This window comes from Aspergillus nomiae (assembly GCF_001204775.2).
Source record: "Aspergillus nomiae NRRL 13137 chromosome Unknown contig00514, whole genome shotgun sequence".
Lineage (NCBI taxonomy): Eukaryota > Fungi > Ascomycota > Eurotiomycetes > Eurotiales > Aspergillaceae > Aspergillus > Aspergillus nomiae.
Window position 1 is genome coordinate 1 of NW_015378569.1, and position 21,468 is coordinate 21,468.

Consider the following 21,468-nt stretch of genomic DNA (forward strand, 5'->3'; position numbering starts at 1 on the left):
AAAAAAAAAAAAAAAAAATTGGATAAAAATAATCTCACCCAACCCAGATGGTCCAACTCAAATCCACTTTCCCGGGTGTGGAGTCAACTTCCAAACTTTCCAACGCAGCCCGTTTCTCACCTGTATCCAGTCATGCCAATTCGATTCAGCCATGGGCTCCATCCTCCCCATGGCTACTCCTATAACTAACTCACTAGTGTTCCTCCTGCGCAGGAATCACCAGCTAGGTATCACTCATCCTGCTAGTTCCGACGCTCTCCATCCGCCCAGACCAGGGTCTATTGGGATCGATGAGGGCGGAAATGGGGCCGCCGGCTCTCCTTTAGCCTTGTCACGAGCGGTCTGACGATGACGATCGGCAAAACTTTGCCTCTCGCTTCTCCTCTTCCTCCACCTTCGACTCAGGTATAAGATGACCCATATATACTGATCTACCGAGATAATCTCTCTTGACCGGCGGGCGAAGGTTGCCAGATTGTCGGAGCCAAAAGTTAAATCATCACAGGCCACGTTCCACCTGGAGAACGGGGAAGAAATATATATCAAACCGATGATGTGTTGTTGAGATTGCGAGATGTATAACAAGGTACAGCAATCCGTTACACATCATGGTCTGACTCATCCCTACCCAACGTGACTTACACAGCATATGTGACTGATGTATGGATATGGGCTGTAGGACATACATGGCGGTGGCACTGTGCACCCCCCTTCAGCCCATATCCCACCACTATCGGCATCAGGGGGGCACCTGCAGCTGGGCGCGTATCAGGAACCCTGCCACGACTGTAATCATTGAATCCTTACTAGTAGTCGGTGGAGAACGAGCATCTCGGGGGTGTACTTCATATCGTACTACCAAACACGTAGATACCATTCTCGGTATACAAACGATATGGTATCATCGTCGCTCAGGCCGAGATGGGTACGGAGTACATTCCACACTGAGGGGTAGAAGCGTTTCCAAATATACCGGCACCATTTACTGACGCGTTTCATTTGGAGTAGAGAGCTTGCATCGACGGCACGAATCGGAGATTGACTTTGTCCTCGATGTTTAAGTATGCAAAGCTACTAGTAGTATTATTGCATGTACATTCAGAGAATGCGTAGGAAGAACAATTACAACTATAATTAGGCAGAGTGCAAAGCTGAAGTTGAAAAAAAAGTTGTATTGCAGATATTACGAAGTATGTCTACGAATCAGACAAGCCATAATAGGCTAGGCATAAAGCCTTGAGTTGTTGACCGTGATGATGGATCACTGTATCCACAGAGAGAGGCACGAGGCCCCTCGCAAAGATACCGCGATGAGTAGTGGGTCGAGATTTGATCTTCTTTGCGTAAAATAAGCCTATACCACGTTGAAAGAAGTCACATACCAGGCCCGAAGGCGGGAATGGACGGTAAGGGCCAGAGTGTTGCAAAGGTCATCTGGGGTATAGTCTGATCATGACTCCACTCGCATATAGACCGCGAGTAAATCACAACCAGATGGAAGGATGGGGAAGAGAGGGCAAGGTGTCCAGTGAGGAACGAATGAGTTTTCGATTGAACACAATCTGGGAATCTTAGGTCATGACTCATAAACATTTTTTTGTCAAGGCATTAATCGTATTCTCCTAACTAGCATGCCGATACATTAAGACGACCGCCGCGGATTTCCGACCATAATTTACTCGGAGGGGACTAGGTGATGGTTAGTACATGAAAGTCAACCCATATGGAGTTCCAAGGAACTTACTGTCAATCTCGCCGGCCTTGATCTCATCACTGATATCCTTAGGGCTGCGGCCATCGACCTGGCAACCAACGGAGAAAGCGGTACCAAGGATCTCAAGGACGGTACCCTGAAGCTCCTTGGCCAAAGACCTGTGACGCATCTTGCGAGCGATCTCAATGATCTCGTCAAGAGCGACGGACTTGCTGTGCTTGATGTTCTTCTCCTTCTTGCGGTCACGAGGAGGCTCCTTGAGGGCCTTGATGACCAGAGAAGAGGCGGAAGGCACAACGGAGATAGCGGCCTGACGGTTCTGGATGGTGAGTCTGACGGTGACACGCAGACCCTTCCAGTCACCAGTGTTCTTGGCGATATCTTCACCGATCTTCTTGGGGGACAGACCGAGAGGACCGATCTTGGGAGCCAGAGCAGACTGGGCTCCGACCTCACCACCAGTCACTCGCAGGTGAATGATCTTCACCTCATTGGGGTCGAACTTGGGAGCTATTCATTGCAAAACATATTAGTCGCCAGTGGTATAACCAAGGAGATGATACTTACGCATGGCGAGTGCGAAAGGTCGTCAATCGTCCTTGGAGAGTTGGTCGGGGTGGATGGTACAAAGAAGAAAAGGAAATTTTCTTGAAAGAGCGCAGGATATTTGACTGGAGGCTCACTTTCCGGGCTAGGCCTAAGCGAGGCACCCAATCAGGTAAGGTGGCCAGGGCTCAACCCGCCTATCATTATCACGTGATCTATATCATGGAGCATGAAGGCTCCATTCCGGAGTTCTAGAATAGGCAAGTGGAGTGCAGAGAAGTCGAGGTTTAGTAGATAGAATTCATTTGAATTTAATTCATTGTGTCTAGGTAGTTGCTATACCGCGGGGTAACAAACAAAAACAAATAGCCGCTAAACATACAGAAGAACCAAGTATCGACGTAGAACCGCCCTTTAATGGTCACTACATCGTCGTATCTAGCTGGTTCCTGAAACCGCAAGCCTACGTACAAAAGTTAGTATGCACTGCTGATCTTATTGAATTCGTGATACTCACTTCATCAAATGGTCCATGAATGTCTGCAAGGAGACATCGTCGGTGAAAATGGTTTGCGATGTCACACCACCACCATATCCTCCTGTCGTGTGTGTGGTAGATGGGTTCAGCTTCGACAACAGGAAACGTGCCTGAGAGCCACCGGCATCACAAACGATGAAACGAGGCAGTGGGAAGCGATCCGAAATGAGTTCCTGTTTTAAACCAAGTTAGCTCATGTTTTCCTGGAATTTGAGATGGGGGGGGGGGGTACGAACTCTAGCGTCCTCTTTGGGTTGCTCAAGAAGGGCCTTCAGGTTCTCATAGCCTTCTTGGTCTTGATAGCCGGCCTTCCTCCATTCGGCGATGGTTTCACCGTGGAAAATAAGGATATGGAAGAAAGTATCAAGCAGAAGGATGTGGGAAGGCTGGATGGAAGCCGAGTCAAGAAGGACAGGCTGGCTGCCTTCATGTTCCAGGGAGTATGAATCCAGGGTCGGCTGGATCATGACAAGGGAGTCACCAACATCCTCATGGTTCAGAACGTGTCTGTAGAAGGCTGTCTCATCAGGGGAGTTGTTGAAGAACTGCAAGAACTGACTTCTGCGGAGATGGAACATGAACTGAGGATAGAGCGTGAAATTCTTCTCAAGTCGGAATGATGTTGGGTCGTCCTTTCTATAATCCGCAAAGCGGGAACAGAGCCTGATGAGCATCCGGTCAACCCATCTAAGGACATCGGGACCATCGTCGACCTCTGCCTTGAATACTGCAATACGCGCCATCAGGACGGCAGCGGCTTCCTGATCAAAAGATTGCGCTAGCGTAGGGTCTCCAGCAGGCCCACTCAAGTTGCGTGCGACAGTTGTGACCCGCAAGTGGTAGTGACCAGACGAATGCTGGTAGTATGTAAGGAATTGCATCATTCCTCTCTGAGGACCTGGCTGCACTGCCGCAGGCCCGCCTTGGTTTGCGATCTCAAAGTAGACACCGTAGCTCGAAGAAGGATCAATGCCGCACATCTTCCAGGCACACGTATTGCCGATACCGCACTCTGTTTCACCGACGGAACTCGATTTCTTGTTCAGAGATACCGCGTGGCCAATAAGCCCCGTGACCTTGAGCTCCTTCGTAGTGAGTACTTCGAGGGATGCGTTGAAGCCCATCAACAAGTTGTCATTGGCATCCTTGTCGAAGATTCTGACGAAGGACTGCTTGAATTGTGAGGACGTGAAGCTATCTGTGAGGAGCATATGACCGCCAGTGTAGTTGACAAGGTTCTTCATCTCCAGAAGACCAACTTGGTCGAGACATCCCGCAAAGACATCCACAATATGTCCATTATTGGCAGCACGCTTAGCCATGGCGTCATAGAACTATTCCTATCAGCATACCAAATCCCTCATTATAGCGGAACTTGCTTACCTTGACGGCTTTCTTGTAGTACTTGATGTTATCCCGATCGATATCGTGATGAGAACGCATAGGTTCCTTAAGTTCGGGTCCAACAACATGGCCTGGACCCTCGGTTGCTGGGCCGCTGGTGAAAACCATGATGCGGCCACCGGCATTCTGGAAGGAGGTCTCAAGCAAGCCAACTGCAACGCTAAGAGCAACACCCGTGCATCTCAGAGGTCGCTTGTCGTTCGCAACGGGCCACGGGTCACGCTGAAGCTGCTCAAGAACGTTGGTAATCTGGAACTCGGCCTGCTGAACAGGAAGAAGGAATCGTGCGGCAGGGCCAAGAGGCGGGCGAGCCGGTTGTTGAGGCATGTTCGGACGCACTCCAGGAGAAAGGAGACCAAGCATCTCTTGGACTTGCTTGGCGGCATATTCTTTGCTGCCTCGGAACACGTACGATTTGGCGCATTCGGTGTAGCCTAGCTCGTGGACTTGAGCCTGTGGTAGGGTCAACAATCTATCCTCGCGTTGCTCCCATCGTCTAAGTCCGTGGTTCATACCATAGTACCATATGTGATCAATCCCACTAGCGCATTTGCTGGCAGCAGAGACAAGCTCATCACCAGAGTATCCTTCAAGGCCTTCAAGCTGTCCTCTTCCTGGCAGGTATCGACAACGTATACGAAGATAGGAGGGGTAGGGGCGGGACGCGCCAATTGGTACTCGATAGTCGTGCTTAGAGGATGAAGCTCCGGCGGTATCGTGCTCTCGGTGATATCCTTGTAATGAGGGGGGAGGGGGTTGCGCATCAGGCAGAATGGACATATCCAGATCCGGGCACGGACATCAACATTGCTGGTGGTCGTTAGTCCTTAAACCAATTGTATGCCGGGGTACATCTCCTACGCATAAGGATTCAGAACGGCCCGGCAAGGTGCTTTGCAGGTCACCGGTTCATATTGCAGCAAAGGAGAGTCTGGCTTGTCCTTGAGTGGAGTGTACACGGCACCAATAGGGACGACCAGCCGAGATGCTTCCTATGCACTACTTAGTCAAAAGGATCTCGCAATCTCTGACATCGAAACTAACCATGCGTGAGCTTGGAAACGTGTTCCAGCTCAGTCTGATGCCATCGCGATCCTCGACATCACTCCATTGGTCCTTCAACGCTTCGTAGTCCATGTTGTCGGGTAAACAACGGGGCTCGGTAGTTTCGTCGTATGAGAGGGGTATCTAACGAACAAGAATGGAAAAAGGAATCCGGTTGATTAAGCAAACTAAAAATATGAATGAGTATCCTGTACTATAACCCGGTCTCTAAAAGGGCAACGCCAACAGCTGTTGTCCGGAGACTTATGCGGGGACTAGGAGTATGTTGTGTGAACCTGTGTTGTTGCCGTAAGGCCAGGTTGCAGCATGTTAGGCGGCTATGCGCAACCGTACTTCCGCACTAGTGTGCTTTAAATTTCGGTCAAATTCGCCGGCAGCCAATTTTTCTTCTTTCTTTTTTTCTCATCTATACATCGCCGATACGTCTGAATTTTTGGCAGCTTCCGTCCATCTCAATGACGAAGTTGCTCTTTCGCATCGAGTGAAGAGTAACCTGACCCGTTGCTGGGCACCTGGATTTGAAAGGTCGTTCCGATCCTTTCGGATAATTTGGGAATCAGCTGTGGTCACATCATGACCCTCCTTAGCCATTTAAGTGGCGTGGGAGCGGTGGGAAAAGGAGGATATCATTACAATATGCAGATTAGTTTTACACGTAGATTTCTACCTAAGCGAAAGACTGCCTGGCTGTGACGTCCAATAAACCGAACCCATCAACGCCTCATGTACAACTGTGTGCAAGTGAAAATTTCAAGCAACCACAGCTTCGTAAAGTGCATTTAACAAGCTGTTAAGCTTTCCTTGAAGCTTTCCCCACCTGCTTGAGGAGATAACTGCGCTTGAAGTATGTGTTTGGGTGGACAATGGTGTCCAGATCCGTCTGATTCCAAGTGCCGTCCTCTTTTACACGCTTGATCTCTGCCTTGTGCGTCCACTCGAAGACCCTGTTGCAAGCGATATGATACCGAGTCTTTTCCACGTCTTCCCGCACTCCACGCAGTAATTCTCTGTCACTAATGCCAGTGGACTGAAGAAGCCCAATGAGGTTGTCAACGGAGAAATGACGGTAAGGACAGCCGTGTGTCTGCCCAACTCCTGGGTTTGAGTCACCCAGGATCTTCTGGCATGAGTAAGGAGGATAGCCGCGACCTCTGCGGTTGACATCACCGCCCACATCGCCATAGGCGTGACGGATGTTGTACTTGTACCGGGAATTGAACTCGTCGTCGGTAAATCCTTTGAATGATTGACGCCAGAAAACGATACACTCCTCCAACGATAAGCCAATCCCTTTCAAAAAGAGGGTGTATTGAAGTCGGCCGTAATGCTTTAGATGGTTGTTTTTGCGCAGTGACATATGTAGACTGCGCATGCAGAGTGGGAAATGTTGGGAAAGCTGATCGATGTTGTTTGCGGTGATTGGAGCGCCATCAACAACTCCTTCGCCCTCAGAGTATACAGACTCAGCACTCCCAAAGTTCTTAGACAGATGATTTAAAATCGGTGTGAGACGATCATCTTCGTCCAAACGTGGTAGGGCTCGACTCGTGAGCTAGTAATAGTCAATGTTTTTGTTCTGAGCATGGCGCAGGGTTCCACATACCTCTAAAGAACGCTCCAACCGAGCCGTGAATTCCGCAATAATCATGCTCAACTGTTCCCTTCCTGGTACGTATGCTTTTCCTCTATACAAGAAGACAGACCGTCTCTCCACCAACTCCGGAACTCTCTCCCAATCAACCTTATACCAAGATTCTTCGTCAACACGGCGTAACCCCGGTGTCGCATTCACAAGATGCTCAGAAAGCTCACGCCTCTCCTCATCACTAACAGGTTCCCAGTCGAGACTGAGGCTCTCTATAAAAGCACGTCTCTCTCGTGAATCATCTTTTTGGAACCGGAACCTGAAAAGCATAGTTTCGGCTCGCGCAAATCGCCGACGGAGGTCCTCTGTGGCGGAGAAGGCCAAACGAAGAATGAAATGTGAATAGTGATCTTTTTGTCGTTCATTTTTCAAGCGCTGATCGGTCGCACCCAACGACGAAGAAGTGTTTGAGGATAGTGGAAGATATTTCTGGAGGAGTGGTGTAATGTGTGCTTCTGTCTCGGCAGGCGATTTGTTTCTATACGAACAGGCCTCGATCTCGGCCAGAACTGCACCAGTCAATAAGTATACACAGAGAGGCGGGAGGCAGAGCGCACATACTCCTTAACCGATCGATAGCCCATTGCTCGAATTGCTCGAGAGTAATCTCTGCCGTTGGTGGGACATCATAGAAGTTTAAGCGGTGCGGATAATCTTGTTGTTTGAAGACTGGAGCAGCAAATTGCTTTTTCTTGTGGTCGAGATTTGCTCTCCTCTTCGGATCAATCTTGTGGAAATCTTGTCGAATCATTTTGAGCCCACACAGTCGCAAGACCTATGTCAGTCAAGGACGTATACACAGCGTTCCTTGACAACCAGACTTCTATGCTTGGTCCCGACTAAACACGGTCCCGACGCGCCACGCGATCTGCACGCGCTTCATATCACGTGATATAAAGTGGATTTACCTTCACTAGCCGAGGGAAAGCATGGACTGAGTGGAGGGCCCATGGGACACACGGACATAACACCAGGGTATGCATGTGAATCAATTGTGTATAGATCGGGTTACTGCGGTCCGCAAGCAATAGGTGCCTTCCGAGACCGTTGATGCACGTTCGATTACTCTAGATAACTCTGTTTTACGGAGTACCTTCACGTACTGAGTCGGAAACCTCTCCGGCTCTCCCTCCGCTCACCGACTTCCTAAACAGGAAAACATCGAGATTCCGTGGGGTTGGCTTCCCCGGCCTGATGTAAAATCCGAATTGTTGAGTAGATAATCCCGAGTACAGATCTAAAGGTCCACGAAGCAATCATCCCCTCCAATTTAACATACATACATATTATATCTTCCTTGCTTCCTACATTCGCCGAAATAATGTCGGAATGATTTCAAACTAGCGCGCGCACTCCTCACCAACCTCTCCACTCTCCACTCTCCGCTCAACATTTAGTCCGGTGCCCTAAATCCCAAAAACATTGCCATTCCAAAGTCGCAAAAGAGTAGGGCGAAATGACGCTCGCAATTAGGCAGCTCAGTAAGGCTGCTCGTATCATCCTTATCGGCGCCCCTGGTGTTGGAAAGGGCACCCAAACAGAAAGACTTCTTGCCAAGTTCCCGCAACTGGCGTCAATAAGTTCCGGAGACCTCTTACGAGAAAATGTCCGGAAGAAGTCACCATTGGGTAAGCAGGGCCAGATCATTTGTGCTTTAGACACTGCGCCTAATGATTGCTGGGTTTAGGACTCAAAGCAGAGGCCGCAATGCAAGCAGGAAACCTCGTCCCCGATTCATTAATCCTCGAGCTCATATCTTCCGAATTTACATCGAAGGGCTGGCTCTCAACATCGTCGAACTCATCGATCTCCTCCAACGCCTCATTTATCCTTGACGGTTTTCCGCGCACCGCTACTCAGGCTTGCAGCTTAGAAGAACTTGTTCCTATCAATTTCGTCGTCGAACTTGTTACACCCCCATCCATCATTCTCTCCCGGATAGCGTCTCGTTGGGTCCACGAGCCATCCGGAAGGGTATATAACACCGATTTCAACGCCCCCAAGGTTCCTGGAAAGGATGATATTACTGGAGAACCTCTGACTCAGAGAGAGGATGACTCGATTGACACATGGAAGCAACGACTTCGCAAATTTGAAGAAACCAGCAAGCCCTTGCTCCAGCATTACGAGCGCAAGGGCTGCCTATGGCGTGTTGAGGGCAACACCAGTGATGAGATTAGCCCACAGCTTTTCGCGGAGGTAGAGAAGAGGTTCTGCTAATATTTCCTTGTATTTGAATATACCACTGTTCGATACCTCCCTGTACTTCTATTTTTACGATGTTCTGTTTGACGTCAAACGTTTCTACGACCTTTCAAGGGCTATGATGCGAGAGAGTCATGTACCTCTCATTGTGGAGGCCATGCTGTTTGTGTTAAGATACACCTAATAAGGCTAGCATGATCGAAAGGAAAGAAAATGCATTCTTAGATTGGCCATGCTATAGTCTCTGCTTTTCTAGGTGCGTCACCGTATCGTAACCGTAGATATCAAACGGCCAGTCATAAAAGAATTCGCTATCGAATGTACAGGATAAACATATAACAGGACTCGAAACATACGGGCACATACCTTCTAGTATACATAGCCTGATCCGTCTTTTTCCTCAATCGCCCTTACCCTGCGCCTCCATACGAGTCTTATACTCACGCGGACTCTCCCAACCTTTGCGGTTGCGACGATATTCCTTCCACAGACCCGTACCCTTCCGTTTTGCTATAGATTCCGCCTCTCTATACTTCCGTTCCAGTTCAGGGCCGCCAAATTCAGAACCCGCCTTCGCCTCATACACAGTAGCCAATCCCCGCGTCAACATCTCATATGACACATCACGACGACGAAAAGGAATCGGGAAATCGAGGGCCTGTCGCACGTACGCAGAAGCCACCACACGCTGATACTGGTCCTGCCGATGCACCAAGACCCGAACACGGCGATTAAGAACGTACGACGTCAACCATTCATGAGCTTCCCGAGCATAAGGCTGCTCCGGGCGACCGAAATGCGCGAGTTCCGGCGCATCCACACCAGCTAAGCGAACGGAGATCTAAACATAACCCATTAGAATCCCTTATCCGAAATTGAGCAAGATAATATCACCGCACCGTTTTATCCCTCAGATCCTTCTTAGCGGTGGGGACTCTTTTCCAAGGCAACCAACCCCATCCCGCCAGTCTTCCTCCGGGTGTGTGGTATAGTCTGAAACCATCGCCGTCGCGACGCTCGTCACTTGGCCCAAGATGGTCCTCTTCCGGAAATACGATGGCGAAATGCTAACGGCGTCGGGGAAACGGCGCAGGTATCGGCGGCGGATCTGCAGTGCGCCGACGATTCCTGTCGTGAGGATCAGAGTGGGAATTAAAGTCCTGGGTTCGGTGAATGCGGCCCAGTCAATCGCATTGAGGGATTTGTTCCAGTTCGTTTTGTTTTGTTCATCTTGTTGTTCTCGGGCTTGCGATTCGGAAGCCCATGGTGGCCATCGCATGGCGGCTCATGCCCCTCGTTATTGGTGTTTTACGGGAGCTGTGTTGGAGGTGGAATGGCGGAAATGTATGGAATTGTGACCGCTACTCCGGAGATAACATGGAGGTTGTTGCCGAGGGAATGTATTTATTTAAGGCTAGCCGGGCGGTCGGGTGGGATTAAGCTAGCATACTACTACTCCGTACATATGTGTTTCCTGGTCCGTACGACCGCGAAGAAATTATTTTCGGAGGGTTGTTTAGAACAATCGATCAATTACCGAATAACAAGGGGGATTCATGTTTTCAATGCGCGTATATAGTTGCCCATACTCAGTATTCATATCACTCTGGATATCAGACAGTCCGTCTCCACTATGTATACCACTCGCCCGCGTTTGCTGTCTTTCAGATGATTTGCATTCGGCAGATCTATCTTGTGATTATGTCCATCCTGTAGGACATGTTCTATACATCATATTTGGCAAAGATACAGAAAAAACCATGCCTAGTAATCATAAGAAGAAGTAGGAAAAATTGACAGATCCGGAACCCGCACGCCGTATAGAAGATAGTTGACAGGAACAAAAAAGACTAGCAAGCTGGTATATAATGGAAGGAAAGTGGGAACGACGTCTATTTCAGGGTTGCCGGAAGGCTGGTCTTAGCCTCGGCCGCAGCAGTATCGACGACCTTCTTTAGTTTCTGCGATCTAATATTCTTCAAATATGCGAAGAGAACGATGAAAATGAGTTCCATCCTTCAAGCCGTTAGTTCATGTCCCAGTACACATCCAGCTACCGAATGCGGCACGTACCTCTCTTTTGTCATCATCAACAAGCCTTGCACCAACAGACCCTTCAAGATCTGAGGCCCAATACCCTTAAAGAGGGACAGCGCGCCCTCGTTCTGAATGATATATCGCATAACTTCACCAAAGGTCTTGAAGGGCTTGCCTTCGCGACCAGGGGGTGGCCGCGACTGAAGACCAACTTTGGCCACGATCAACGGCTGGGTTGCAATTGTGGCCATTGCCTTGGAAAGAGCACCCAGGACTGCGGCACTGGTTAGTTTCGCATTCAGGAATTAAAGCCTTGATACTACTTACGGAAAGCCTCCCAGGGCTTCAGATTGTTCCTTCCTTTGAAAAGGACATCCTTCAGACGTTGATAGGCACCGTAGGTAATGGCCGGGTTGACAACCAGGATCAAACTGGCCTTGAGACCTCTCCATAGACCCGTCCAGCCATCTTCGCTATTGACAACCTCCTTACCAGTCTCGATCAGACCCTTCTTCTCGCTCTTTGGCTGTGTCTGCTGCCTGGTTGTGATAACAGCAACTGGAATAGTGAAGATCTGAGCGATAGCCCCGGACACAGCACCAAGGGAAAGCTCCATAGCGGTTCCGGGTGGCTTAGATACGCTCTTCGATGCCATATAAAGGCTTCTCACCACGCTGTACCAGTAGAAGTACGCAAAGTTGGTCGAAGCAACGCCAAGCAAAGAACCAACCATCCCGGAATATAAACCTTCAATCCCCTCCTTTTCCACGATTTTGTTGATGGCATCTAGGGTCGACTCGTAATGTACTACATCTCCGCTTTTCGATTCAGGTGCGTTCTTCACTTGGACTTGAAGTTTGGTTTTGACACTAAAGATCAGAAACTAGTCAGTCTGTATCCACACCAGCCCAACTGACAAGGCTATGTACGCACAGGTCCAGTGGATAGACGATGGCATTTGCGAGAACAGCACCAGTTGCACCTGCGACAGCGCTACCCCAAGGGGAGAGCGCGGGTTTCGATTGGCCAGCCATTATGCAGGATGAGCTAAACTACCTCTGCCAATTCCGTCAGAAAGAATAGTTTATTAAAAGCAGAGATACTGGTAGATCCCAGACCGGCGAATGAGCTAGGGCTCTGTGCGATGTCGGGGGTTTAGCGTTCGGCCTGAAGACTTACCGAATCGACTGATAGAAAAGGTGAATGCCGAGTAAGATGGAAAAGACCCTAGCTCCCAGGCAGTAAGGGTGAGGGGAAGAGCTTAAGCAAGGGTAGAAGAAGAAAACCAGAAAAGAAAAATAGAAGAACCTCAAGACTGATCACACAGTCCCGGCATTCTGAAGGTAAATGCGGGAAGGATAGAGTCGGCAGGACCAGGGTAGTTGCACCTCGGTGTTCTGAATTGCGCATGACGAAATGAGCCGAGGTTCGTTTGGAGGCCAAATTTGGACAAACTCCGACCTTCGAACTCCCGTTCCTCCCCACCGACACGCTAGTGAATGATCCAGCAACCATATTTTTGTTGTTTTGACCTCATTCTACGGCGAGTGAATTGAGGCTAAATTAAGTTCATGAATACTAACAATCGATTGCCATTCGTGATAATCATCAGTGCCTTGATTGGGCCCTGATCAAACTTGACAAGGGAAGTGAGATCGACCTCGGATGTCGCTCCTTCGGAAACTTCACGGGGCCCTTCGGACGGGTCACAAGCAAGGTGTCGGACTGTCCTGTCTAGTCGGATAGACGCTAGTTAAACTGTTATGCCTATCGCGGGGAAGATCTCGGAGTGTCACGGTGCTTGAAGATCCCAGGCGCTCATCAAACTACTGCCCCGCGTGTCAGTATGTCTAGACCGAACGCCTCAACCCAGAAGTCCTTTATTACTCAGGCACTGGTACTTGACCATTTTTCTTTTCTTCTTTCTTTTCTTTCCTGTTTTTGTTTTTTGTTTTCTTGCTGTACCTTAGTTCATTTATAACATACTGACCACTGGCTAGAAAGCCGAGCGGGATGTATCGTCTGCCACTTCTCAAAGGCAAGCTTTAGAAGCTGCCATTGATGCTGCTGAGCACTATATGAAAGCATTGAAATTGGCATCTGTTCAGAAAGACAAACATGCATTGGATGCAAAATGTAAAGAATGGCTCACAAGAGCAGAAAAGATCAAAGAATCCAAGGACTGGCAAGCTGCCGCCCGCCTCCATGACCGAACCGTCCCAGAGCCACGGTTGCCCGTATCTACTCGTAAGCTCACCACTCGGGAGGAGATTATTCTTCTAGAGGGAGCCAAGTTGAATGGCTTCATATTCCCTCCATGGTCCAGCCCCCCAGGCTCTGACGAATTCAAACGGGAGGATGGTGAATCTCCGTTTACGTAAGTTCTGGTGATCTGGCTTGTCAATGTTGCACGTATACTCAGATGGCTGCTGGATATTCTAACTGATATCAGCGATAAACCCGATCTTCATCTTTCTTATCCTCAGAGGAAAGTTTTTGATGGCTGGAAACGACCTGTTGAGCTGCTCTCGAAATATACGGAAGATGTGTACACCGGACTGGCTCCTGTGATGTCTGTTCCAGGGAAGACAGATCTAGTCCAGGATATGCTAACGGACTGTTCTGTCGTTGCTAGCCTTTGTGCTACTACATCAATGTTGGAACGCGGCCAGTGTGTTGTAAGCAGACTGACCCTTTCCAGCTGACCTGCTGTGACTAATAGGTGCAGCATTTTCTTCCAGTGATATACCCTAGTCGGGGGAGCCCTCAGCCTTCACCGTCAGGCAAGTATATATTTCGCTTTTATTTCAATGGGTGCTTTCGAAAAGTCGTCATTGACGACCGTTTGCCATCGTCTAAAACATCAAGATCACTCCACGTGATCGACCGGAAAAATCCCAGTTTCCTATGGCCCGCGCTAGTAGAGAAGGCATACCTGAAATTGCGCGGAGGCTATGATTTTCCTGGAAGCAATTCCGGGACAGATCTCTGGGTACTGACAGGTTGGATCCCCGAGCAAGTTTTTCTCCATAATGACGATGTGACTGGCGACCAGCTCTGGAAGCGAATTTACAGATCGTTTCACCAAGGAGATGTTCTCTTGACTATAGGTACCGGTGAACTCACCGAGAGGGAACAGATAGAACTGGGTCTCGTGAGTGAGCATGACTATGCCATACTAGATATGAAGGAATCTAAGGGGCGCCGTCAATTGCTCGTGAAAAACCCTTGGGCTGGAGCAGATGCTGCTCCCGGAGACAATGAAAGCCTCTCTGCATCCCAGGATTTACCCAGTAACCCGCCTTCATTTGAGCCGGGTACTTTCTGGATGGATTGCGAAAAGCTGCTTCAACATTTTGAAAACCTCTATCTGAATTGGAACCCTGAGATTTTCAAATACCGCGAAGACGTCCACTTTACGTGGGATCTCAACAACGGGAGAGGCGTGGCCGGTTGCTTTGTGAATAACCCGCAATTTGCAGTATCAACCGAGAGTGGTGGGATTGTTTGGTTGCTGCTAGGCAAGCATTTCAGAACAACTGGGCAGCCAGAACGACCCCTTGATGAATACCAAGCAAATGAGGAGTCGGCCTTTATAAGCATATATGTCTTTAACGCAGATGGCAAACGGGTCTCTTTAAGTGACGGGGCTCTACATCGTGGCCCCTATGTGGATTCTCCTAATACGCTTATGAGGTTAGAGATGCCCCCCAGAACAACTTATACCGTCGTGGTCTCCGAGCAATCACTGCCATCGTTGAATCAAAACTTTACTTTGTCTGCCTTGTCTACCTCCCCTGTACGGATGGCAAAAGCCCAAGACAAATATATGTGCATGAGCAAGATTCAAGGTTCTTGGACGCCTTCAACGGCAGGTGGGAATGCCGAATCTTCCCGATATCCGCTCAATCCTCAGTTTAGGCTGGAGATAGAAAATGCCACAGATATTTCACTCCTACTGGAATGCCCGGACACTGAACTTGCGACCCACGTTAAATTATTCTGGTCTAATGGAAGTCGTGTGTCGCGAGTACGCAGCCGCGACATTATCGCTGATAGTGGTGACTATCGCCGCGGTGGTTCCCTTGTGGAAAAGAAGGCCCTGGAACCGGGATCATATACGATCGTCTGTTCCACATTCGCGCCGGATCAACTTGGCCGATTCACGCTCTGGATATCTTCATTAGTTCCTTGCAAGGCGAGCCCGCTTCCACCGGAGGCAGCAGGACGACGAAGAGTCATTTCAGATATTGGCATACTGCCCCCAGGGAGAGACCGAATGCTGGCTTCTCTGCAAGTGCCGCGGCTTACGAGGATCAAGCTCATTACCCGAAGTAGGCAATCCGTCATCGGGAGCCATCCTGTTGGGCCTTCACCCGTGTTAATGACAGTGGAGCTCGGGCAAGGACCATATAAACAAATTCTGGCGACTTCGGAAGATGGAACCCACAGTGACGCCATATCGGGGGTACGTGTTGAGGACTTTGACTTGCAGCCAGGGCTAGAGGAGAGCGGTGGCATATGGATTGTCATTGAGAGGATTGGAGGTCCTGGAGGGCAGGTCGAGGACCACTTTGAGGTGGAAGCGCTGGCTGAAGAGAGGGTTGAGATTGGGGAGTGGATACTAGAAGATGCCTGATTTCCGATTCTACAGAAGCTCTAATCGCTCTTGATTGAGCTTCTTGGATTGTCATATCCAATAGCATGTTAGAGTAGAAGAGCGGAAACAATGATAGACTTGGAGTTTTTCCCGTTGTATCTTTTTTGCCAGAAGAAAAAAAAATGTTAAAATCAATAAATCCAAATAAAAGTTTATCTATAGATCTTGTCAATTAGTACTAAGCCAAAAAAGGTGCATAGATTTTGATTGAGCGTAGCCTCAGGGCTGCAGTCCAGTTTGTTGTGAACCGCCGAAATCGAGTTAGCTTGCTTTTACGGAGTACTCCGCATAAATTAAATCAACGGCTCGGGGCCCGAATTCCCCTCCGAGAGCTTTCAACGTCATCCCGCTTGCATTGTCATTGTGCCTCCCCACCTTTAGCAATTGAAACTCTTTCCGAGAAGAAATCACTATTTTTGTGGCCTCATGGCGAGTAGCATTCCTGCTGCTCTGAAGTCTGCGGACATTGGGCGCTTTGCCGTCAGAGCAGCTCAGCTTGAACGTGTAAAGCCCGTGGTCGCCTATTGGTGTGAGTGCTGTGTGATTAGACCCGGTACGGACTACGAGCTGATAAGCGGCCTCTACTAATCACAGGCAACTTCTGGATTGTCAACCAAATCATTGAGAGAGGTCTACACACTTCTGACGATGAAGTGAAGCTATACACGACAGAGCTTGTGGATAAGCTGGAAAAAGTATACCAAGCTATGCCCGATTAACCCCTGAGGTTATTTGAGACTAATATCTCGATGTTCTCAGTTTAAAAATGAGAACCCCGATAATGATACGGTGACGGATGCCGTTGCGGCAAATGCTTACGTGGAGCAGTTTGGTTTGGAGATCTTTGGGCGTGCAGAGGCAACCATGAGGGCCAACAAGGTGACGAAGTCCGTTGCCCTTCCCCTGCCTTTCGAGGGAAAAAGAGAACTAATTTTCCTGCAGGCAAACTGCTGATACGTTCCAAGCAGCTGCCACGTTTCTTGAACTATGCCAGATATGGAATCCTCTTGAGCCGGAGACGGCTGCAAAAATCAAGTTCGCTAAGTATCATGCGGTGAGGATTGCAAAGGCAATCAGGGCCGGAGAGGACCCGAACGCGGGGAACCCAGTTATGAAAGAGGAAGAGGAAATAGAGGGAAATGACTTGGATGTGGAAAAAGATGATCCTGAGGTTCAGGCAATTGTTGGATCTCTGCCTACACAATCGAGACAGCCGTCTGTAGAAGACGTCCCCGACAGTTTTACGCATCCTTCAGGACCGTCTCCGTCTTTACCGCAGCCTCCAACTGGTTTCACCGAAGCACCTACTCCATCGCATGATGTCGCACGTAGCCCAACTCAAGATATGGATATCGACGCGGAGCAAGGTGCACCGCTAAATCTCCCCTCAGCACCTGCGACACTCACGTCTTCTTCGACCTCAGTCCCTAACCTTCCAGATACGCCTACACGCGTTGGCACCCATCAATCCTCGGGGGCTTCTGATGCTTTTCAGTCCTTTCCTCCACCATCGAAAATGTCTCCCTCGAGCTCACCAGCTGCCTCTGGCGATCCCAGTTCTTTCTATGGTCAACCTAGTGCCACGCCTCACCAACCTGCGCGATCCCCACCACCAGCAGCTCCTGTAGTACCACGCCCAGCACCCCAGCCTGTTCATGCACCTACACCTATAACGTCTACAGCACCCTCATCTAGCTATGCGAATTCACCGGCAGTTGATGATAACTCCATTGCTCTTGCTCAGAAGCACGCTCGTTGGGCTGTGTCCGCCCTGACTTTTGATGATGTCAACACAGCCATCAAGGAACTCAAGAACTCTTTGAAATGTCTTGGGGCCGAGTGACGGCAGAGCTACACTTCAGTGACCCGCCCATTGATACAAACGTCAAGCTGTACGAACAGTTCCACATTTGTGCTCCTAGGTCTGAGTCTCTTATGAAGATGTTTAGAGAGGGTCACTCAAGATTCCTTTTCTAAAGATTGTGCTGTTATTCTACTTTGACTATTAATGATGAGATGACTATATAAGCACATTACTGACCTTATAAAACGAGTCCCAATTGATTTTCTGATTCATGTACACTACTGTACCTCTCTTACTTCGTAGTGGTTACCCCCTGGATGTTGTTGAACTTACTCTATGCAGTATCAGAGGCATACATTAGCTCTACCTCTCCCGACAAGTCTGTTAGTTTTCTCAACACCATATTCTATGTGGTGTAGGGCCTTTTTAGTTTGTTCTGCATTTCAAATTCAGTTGTCTCCTACTACTAATATTCCAACTGATGTTCTGATCAAGGAGACGAAGGGACATGGGGATATTGAATAGGCGCTTTCTGTCATTGGCTGATCTCCCATAGCAACACAACGCCCTAAAGCATGGAATCATTCACTCCAGCTTCCCTTCCACCTCTAACTTTACATCCACTGTTACGTTGGCTTAGATGCTATGACTCTTCTTCCCCCATACATGGTTTGCGCGTCTGCATCAGTGTTCCATTACCTGGTGTCTCTCACCTCCGGGGCTAGGAATCACAGGAAGCAGCAACTCTGGTCTATCTCCTGCTTCTAAGTTCCAAATGCTGACCATGGAGCCACATCCCATGACGTGTGACCTGGATGAAGGTCGCCTGAACGCCAAATGTCGCGACCGAAAGTTTACTACGTTCCTGGACTTGAAGTTTGATTATCACACCGCGTTCATAAACCGCCTACGCGAGCATGTCCAGATTACCAAGTACAGCTGGAACGAGCTTCAATCCTTCGAGTCCAAGAGGCGCACCTGTGCTGAGAAATTTGTGGAAAAGTATGGCATGACATACTGGGGCGCAGAAACCCGCAAGAGTTACCTGCTGCCAGAGGCTTTTGAAGAGCCCGAATCTCTCTGTACCTACCCAGAACGCAAAGACGAGTAAGTCTGCCTGAGATTCTCTTGTCAAACCTCGTTATCTATGCTTACTTTTTAATCCATAGAATCATTCGGACGGTTGCCCTCTTGCTCGAAAGAAAGGCAAACAGTGCTATGAGGAACAAAGAGAAGCTGGGCTCGATGGAGGTCAGTAACAAAACATCTCCTCTTGTCCGCATATAACTAACAAGAAGTTATGGGGAATATACAGCTGGCTACACCCACTCGACGTACTTCTGCTTCCGTGCCACCAGCCTGGGTGAATTCTCCCTATGCTACATCAACTTCAAGTCCGGAGCTTTTCAGACATACAGTGGACCACACAAATGGAGATAAACTTAAGAGAGGGGCATCTGACAGATGTAAGACATCAACCGATTGGGAAATGGACGCCCCAGAACCTACTAGCCAAAAGCCTAGAATCTCAGCACCGAGTGGTATACGCCCGTTTAGCTCCATTTGGAGTCATGGCCAGGAGAACAATGGCAACGTTCACCCCGAGCCAACAAGCCCGAAAGCGAATTGGACCAGTGCTAGTAATAAGGCAGGCGTAACTGCTGAAAAAGCGAGTAATCAGGAGGGAAACTACCCGAATGATACCAAGTTCTTGGTGGAGGCTTCGAGCCAGGAAGGAATGGCGCCTGTCTGGGTGTCTTTTCAGAATTTCCCGTCCGCATCTTCGTTCTTGGAGCACATGGCGGCTGAATGCAGAGTGGACGAGTGGAGTCCATCCAGGCAGATCTTGACTGAAAACTCGAACTGGGAGTCTGGGCAACTGGTCCTTGCAGCTTCCGTTAAGTTTGAATGGTCAGGATTTGAAATTCGTGTCCGCCAGGGGGTCGATCACGACCTGACTATCGTCTTTCAGGAACTGCAGAAGGCTTGGAAGTCCAAGGAACTTAATCTGGATGGCGGTTTGGTTAAGCAGTTCAGGATTAAGGTGATGCTTCACGTTAGTTGATCTGCTATTGGCTTTTTGTTTCGTTGGTTGAAGTTTGATAAGTGAAGTTATAGTAAGTTTTGACGATTCTGGGAGATAATAGGAATAACAGAGGGGCTTATGAGATGGAGAAAGTGAAAATAATCACAGAAGGGACTTTATTGGGCACACTACAGCCTTTCAGCATAGGTAGTTCAATGGAAGACAACGCTAGCGCCAGAACTACGGAAGGCTTGGTAGCTATACAGTTGCTGCACGAACCATGGGCAGATCATCCTTTGGCCCATGGAACGAGACGCAAATCCCGGCTGGGGTAATTATTAGACCGGAGAATAATCAACTCGTAATAAAACTGACGTCAAGTTTGCCCTTTAATTCCCACAGCCTCCGGAGTACGGCACACTTTGTATTCCGTATGTCCGTTGTCCTTATCGGCATTTGGTCATTGTTTTCGACCGAGTCGATTTCGAGGGGAGCACCTTTCCCCCTTAAACAGAGCTATTAAGAACACCATTTGGAATCCTGATTCAATGTACTCCGTACCCGATCTGGACAGGCAATTTTCCCTTAAGCCTTCGATTTAAGAGATCGATAGCTGCCCGTAGTCGGTTCCCTTCCATCCCGAGATATGGGGTGAGACATTTCCCCCGAATTCTCTCTGCCGCAGTGCGATCACTTTCGGTTTTTCTTGCCTCGGGACGCGCACAATAATAGTAGGACATAATATATGTGGAGTTGTCTTATCTCTCATACCCCATCACGATATCCCCTGGTCCCGTTGCTTTGTATCATATAGGAAATCAGCCGTCGATCCAATTTCATTCCCTGTGATGATCATACTCAAAGGGAAGCCTTTTCTCACAGTCGATGAAGTTTTTTTGAATGTTCTGATATGGAAGGATTGATCATCATTGGTATTTGTGACGGTTGAACCCAAAAACTCTTTTTTTTTGTCCTACCCGTCCACTTAACTTTCCTCTTTTTCTTTTCTTTTTTTTTTCTTCCTCCCTTTGTCCGCTCCCCTCTCGTTTCTCACCTCCTCTCTTTACCCACTTAGACGCAGGACTATGATCGGACGGCGTCGCTGAAGAACGGAAGATGTCCCACAACGCGCGACTTGGCAGGGGAAGGAATGATGAATCACCTTTGTTCTGCCCCCCATCTTGGAGGGCTCTAATTTTGCACTCCCGAGAAAAGTCCCAACCCACCCTGCTGGAGAAATTTCTAGACGCAGACTAACGGAATTTGCTCGGTTTGGAGGATTGGAACCCTGGGAGAGACCCTCCTCTTTTCCGTTGGTCCAGCGTCATCAGCCGCAACGCGGGTGATCATATAGAGTATGATGGATTCGGCTATTCTCGCATATCAAACGGGCGCCCCATGCTAGAATGAACTGCAAACCATCCTAGGTTGTATTTTGTTTTTTTCGGTATCATCCAGGACTCGGTGGGGATGATCACATGATCTCAGCAATTGGGGTTTGGCTGGTATAGGGAAATGGTCGTGGAGGAAGCACTCTGCAATGGGGTTCGATTAAAGCAGCGCACGAGCGATATACTAGAGTGAATGACAATGCGCTTATTGATAATGGAAATGACCCCAACCGCGAGTCCCACTGGGTGGGAAAATAACGGAGAAGAGAGGAGGGAGCTCCTTCATTCGTAGCTTGGGGAGTAGTTTTACTACTAGTCGAGGTCTTACAGTCACAGGACGAGCAGGTGATACGCCCCAATTCATCAAAGCGTCGTTAGTTCCGAATTGGTTGTTGCCCCAAAACCACTTTTGTCTCCTGCTCATCTCCTGCTG

General features: G+C 48.9%; 8 protein-coding genes across 8 annotated transcripts; 4 read left to right on the top strand and 4 right to left on the bottom strand.

The window, feature by feature from the left end:
* Positions 1-1,336: 1,336 nt before the first annotated feature.
* sec23 (GTPase-activating protein SEC23) lies at positions 1,337-5,339 on the bottom strand (the record flags this gene model as incomplete). Its single annotated transcript, XM_015555368.1, has 9 exons — positions 1,337-1,689; positions 1,745-2,216; positions 2,282-2,411; positions 2,778-2,971; positions 3,035-4,132; positions 4,182-4,655; positions 4,718-5,012; positions 5,064-5,194; positions 5,247-5,339. The coding sequence occupies 9 exons, from the start codon at positions 5,337-5,339 to the stop codon at positions 1,676-1,678; spliced, it is 2,901 nt and encodes a 966-aa protein (XP_015401884.1). The 3' UTR covers positions 1,337-1,675.
* A 718-nt stretch (positions 5,340-6,057) lies between these two features.
* ANOM_010113 (DNA primase subunit PRI2) lies at positions 6,058-7,663 on the bottom strand (the record flags this gene model as incomplete). Its single annotated transcript, XM_015555369.1, has 3 exons — positions 6,058-6,819; positions 6,871-7,421; positions 7,474-7,663. The coding sequence occupies 3 exons, from the start codon at positions 7,661-7,663 to the stop codon at positions 6,058-6,060; spliced, it is 1,503 nt and encodes a 500-aa protein (XP_015401885.1).
* A 487-nt stretch (positions 7,664-8,150) lies between these two features.
* On the top strand, positions 8,151-9,132 carry ANOM_010114 (adenylate kinase ADK2; the record flags this gene model as incomplete). Its single annotated transcript, XM_015555370.1, has 2 exons — positions 8,151-8,540; positions 8,600-9,132. Exons 1-2 carry the CDS (start codon positions 8,369-8,371, stop codon positions 9,130-9,132), a joined length of 705 nt encoding a protein of 234 aa, XP_015401886.1. The 5' UTR covers positions 8,151-8,368.
* A 385-nt stretch (positions 9,133-9,517) lies between these two features.
* On the bottom strand, positions 9,518-10,396 carry ANOM_010115 (thermonuclease family protein; the record flags this gene model as incomplete). Its single annotated transcript, XM_015555371.1, has 2 exons — positions 9,518-9,958; positions 10,073-10,396. 2 exons carry the CDS (start codon positions 10,394-10,396, stop codon positions 9,518-9,520), a joined length of 765 nt encoding a protein of 254 aa, XP_015401887.1.
* Positions 10,397-10,906: 510 nt separating this feature from the next.
* ANOM_010116 (putative peroxisomal carrier protein) lies at positions 10,907-12,188 on the bottom strand (the record flags this gene model as incomplete). Its single annotated transcript, XM_015555372.1, has 4 exons — positions 10,907-11,133; positions 11,191-11,428; positions 11,482-12,023; positions 12,088-12,188. The coding sequence occupies 4 exons, from the start codon at positions 12,186-12,188 to the stop codon at positions 11,010-11,012; spliced, it is 1,005 nt and encodes a 334-aa protein (XP_015401881.1). The 3' UTR covers positions 10,907-11,009.
* Positions 12,189-13,000: 812 nt separating this feature from the next.
* On the top strand, positions 13,001-15,793 carry ANOM_010117 (calpain-like protease PalBory; the record flags this gene model as incomplete). Its single annotated transcript, XM_015555373.1, has 4 exons — positions 13,001-13,051; positions 13,155-13,531; positions 13,607-13,832; positions 13,883-15,793. 4 exons carry the CDS (start codon positions 13,001-13,003, stop codon positions 15,791-15,793), a joined length of 2,565 nt encoding a protein of 854 aa, XP_015401882.1.
* Positions 15,794-16,240: 447 nt separating this feature from the next.
* ANOM_010118 (uncharacterized protein) lies at positions 16,241-17,657 on the top strand (the record flags this gene model as incomplete). Its single annotated transcript, XM_015555374.1, has 4 exons — positions 16,241-16,343; positions 16,409-16,509; positions 16,574-16,701; positions 16,757-17,657. The coding sequence occupies 4 exons, from the start codon at positions 16,241-16,243 to the stop codon at positions 17,655-17,657; spliced, it is 1,233 nt and encodes a 410-aa protein (XP_015401883.1).
* Positions 17,658-18,402: 745 nt separating this feature from the next.
* Positions 18,403-19,683, top strand: ANOM_010119 (uncharacterized protein; the record flags this gene model as incomplete). Its single annotated transcript, XM_015555375.1, has 3 exons — positions 18,403-18,725; positions 18,788-18,869; positions 18,934-19,683. 3 exons carry the CDS (start codon positions 18,403-18,405, stop codon positions 19,681-19,683), a joined length of 1,155 nt encoding a protein of 384 aa, XP_015401888.1.
* Between the last annotated feature and the right edge of the window lie 1,785 nt (positions 19,684-21,468).